Raw genomic sequence first — 2,478 nt, 5'->3', positions numbered from 1 at the left:
AATCTCCATAAGAATTGTTTGTTTTTCTTTCGGTGCACTTTACCATTTTAAGTAGAAAAAAAAAAAAAATTAAATAACTTTTATCTTTTTCAAAAGGGTAAAAAGTAAAGTTAAATCGCCGATAAAATAAATAAATTTTTTGTTTACAATAAAAAATGCTTTTTTTTTTTTTTGTTGTTGTCAATTTATTATTAAAATGCTTTAAACCATTTTTAGTTTTTCCCCTCCATTAGAACAGAAAAAAAGAAAAACTTAGCAAAATAAATTTTTAAATTTAAAATAAAATAAAAAAGAAAGAAAAAAAGAAAAACAATTTTTATGATTTTAATAAAAAAAAAAAAAAGGAAAAAAAGAAGACAAGAAAATAAATTTTTAACATGTCAAAAACAGAAAATATTAAAAAAAAAAAAAAGGTGATAATATAAAAGGAAAATGTTTGATTATAAAGCAATAATAAGATAAAAACATCGTAAATTATGAAGGGGGGTATGGGGTATGGGGGGGGGAGAAAAAGCAATAATAATTCTTTTTAAAAGGTATCACTTGGGCAAATATTAAATCATATTGATAATAACCACGCTATGGTTCAGATACCATCTAAAACAAATCGAATTTGGAAAAAAATTCAAGAATGGCTTTTTCAACAAAGATTTCAAGATTGGATTAAATGGGTAGTCGTTGGAATATGTTTGTTAATTGTATACATTCAGGTACAGAAAAATATTTTCCAAGGAAAAATTTTTGAAAATTTTTTTGCTATTTGTTAAGTTTTGTATTATTATTATTATTTTTAGTTAGTAGAATGTTGTTATAAATTAAAAAATCCACCGATAACAAGTCATTCGATTTTATCATTAAACGATTCATTATTTTATCCGGCAGTTACTATATGTAGAGAACCTCCTTACAATAAAGAAGTATTTCCGGTTTGTATTTCCGGTAGTATTTTAAATAGAATTAATTAGAGAAAGAATAAATAATAATAGTAAGTATGTTTTTTTTTTTTTTTTTTTTTACCTTTTTATTGTAGAAATTTAATTTTCCTGTTGATCACATTGGATCGTTTCCATATTCATCTTTTTGGAAAAATTATCCCTACGATATATACAACATCAGTGATTTTTGGAATGAAGCCGTTTATGATCAAAGCGTTTTGTCCAGCTGTGGATTGGATAGAAAAAGTAAAAAAAAAAATTAAATTGTTTTTAAGTTTTTTTAAATCATGTTAAAACACAAACTTTGAATTATAATTTTTAGATGTTAACATTACCAGTTCTTTACATTTGAAAAATGGAATGTGTCACACCATAAAACCAATTTTTCCAGTACAATCAGTTGGTAGAAGATCTGGATATAGTTTATTCTTAACACACGATTTGCAAGATTATAAACCACTGGTCGACGAAGAGCCTGGTTGGAAAATTTACATACACGAACCTAGAGAAAAATTTTCAGGTATATATTTATTTATATTTCAGGTATTATGTTTCTTTTAATGCAAAATAAAATATTTATATATTACTCATTAAAAAAACAGAAAATATAAATTTAATGTCAAGCAGACAGGATCATGTTTTTGTCCCAGTTGGTGAAATCACTGAAGTTAGCATTGATGCCTATCAATTTAATGTTTTAAGAAATTGTTCAGATGAAGAAAATTATAGTGTAACTGAGGTATGATTTGTAATTGACATAATTTTATTAAGTCCTTTACATTTGAAATCCTTGAAATCCTTTTATTGAGTCCTTTAATCAAATATAACGTATAAAAAAAAGAAAAAAATTAATTTCAAATATTACTAATTATAGTGTGAAGAAAATTGTACTATTAATGAAGATATAAAGCCAAATGTGCCTTGTACAGGACCATGGTTTCCTAATTTAGATAAAAGACTTTGCAATAATTATGAAGAAATGAGAACTTTGTTAAAAGCAGCTTTTGGGTATGATGAAAAAAATTAATTTGTTTGATAATTGTATCATTAATGCAAGTTTGTTTAAAAAATTGTTACTTTTTTTTTTAGAATCAAATATAAAAATTGTTGCAAAAAAAATTGTAAAACTACTCATTATAAATTATTTGTTGTTAAGAGAACACCTTGTCCTGAAGAAAGAAAACTAAGTAGCACAGCCATCATTTATTTCTCATCAAAAACAGTTAAGTAAATACAAAATGGTGAAATGTTTAATTAACTGTATTGTTTGCCTGAAATTAATAAAAAATTTGTTGTTAATGAAACAATATATATTGTATAATATAAATAATTTATATAATTTTTTTAAAGGTCATTACATTAGAAGAAAGATATTCTTATAACTGGAGCGACTTTTTAGGAGAAATAGGTGGAACGGTTGGTTTTCTTTTAGGTTTGTCAATTATTGGCGCCATTGATATAATAAGCGACGCAGTCAAATTTTTTTACAACAATACCGAAGAAAAACTTCTGATTTCCTTCATTTATCTAAAGAAAAACTGCA

At 24.6% G+C, this 2,478-nt stretch overlaps 1 protein-coding gene across 1 annotated transcript in view; it reads left to right on the top strand.

The window, feature by feature from the left end:
- Positions 1-581: 581 nt before the first annotated feature.
- The window catches only part of Phum_PHUM527890 (uncharacterized protein), a gene marked incomplete at both ends in the record, with an annotated part of 2,202 nt that continues 305 nt past the window's right edge, over positions 582-2,478 (top strand). Inside the window, 8 exons of the mRNA XM_002431376.1 lie at positions 582-710; positions 795-926; positions 1,031-1,181; positions 1,258-1,455; positions 1,538-1,674; positions 1,810-1,943; positions 2,025-2,157; positions 2,286-2,408. Coding sequence (XP_002431421.1) covers positions 582-710; positions 795-926; positions 1,031-1,181; positions 1,258-1,455; positions 1,538-1,674; positions 1,810-1,943; positions 2,025-2,157; positions 2,286-2,408 — 1,137 coding nt within the window. The remainder of the gene's footprint in view (positions 711-794; positions 927-1,030; positions 1,182-1,257; positions 1,456-1,537; positions 1,675-1,809; positions 1,944-2,024; positions 2,158-2,285; positions 2,409-2,478) is intronic.

This window comes from Pediculus humanus, genomic scaffold (assembly GCF_000006295.1).
Source record: "Pediculus humanus corporis 1103172108286 genomic scaffold, whole genome shotgun sequence".
Lineage (NCBI taxonomy): Eukaryota > Metazoa > Arthropoda > Insecta > Psocodea > Pediculidae > Pediculus > Pediculus humanus.
This window is presented reverse-complemented; position numbering and strand designations above follow the sequence as displayed.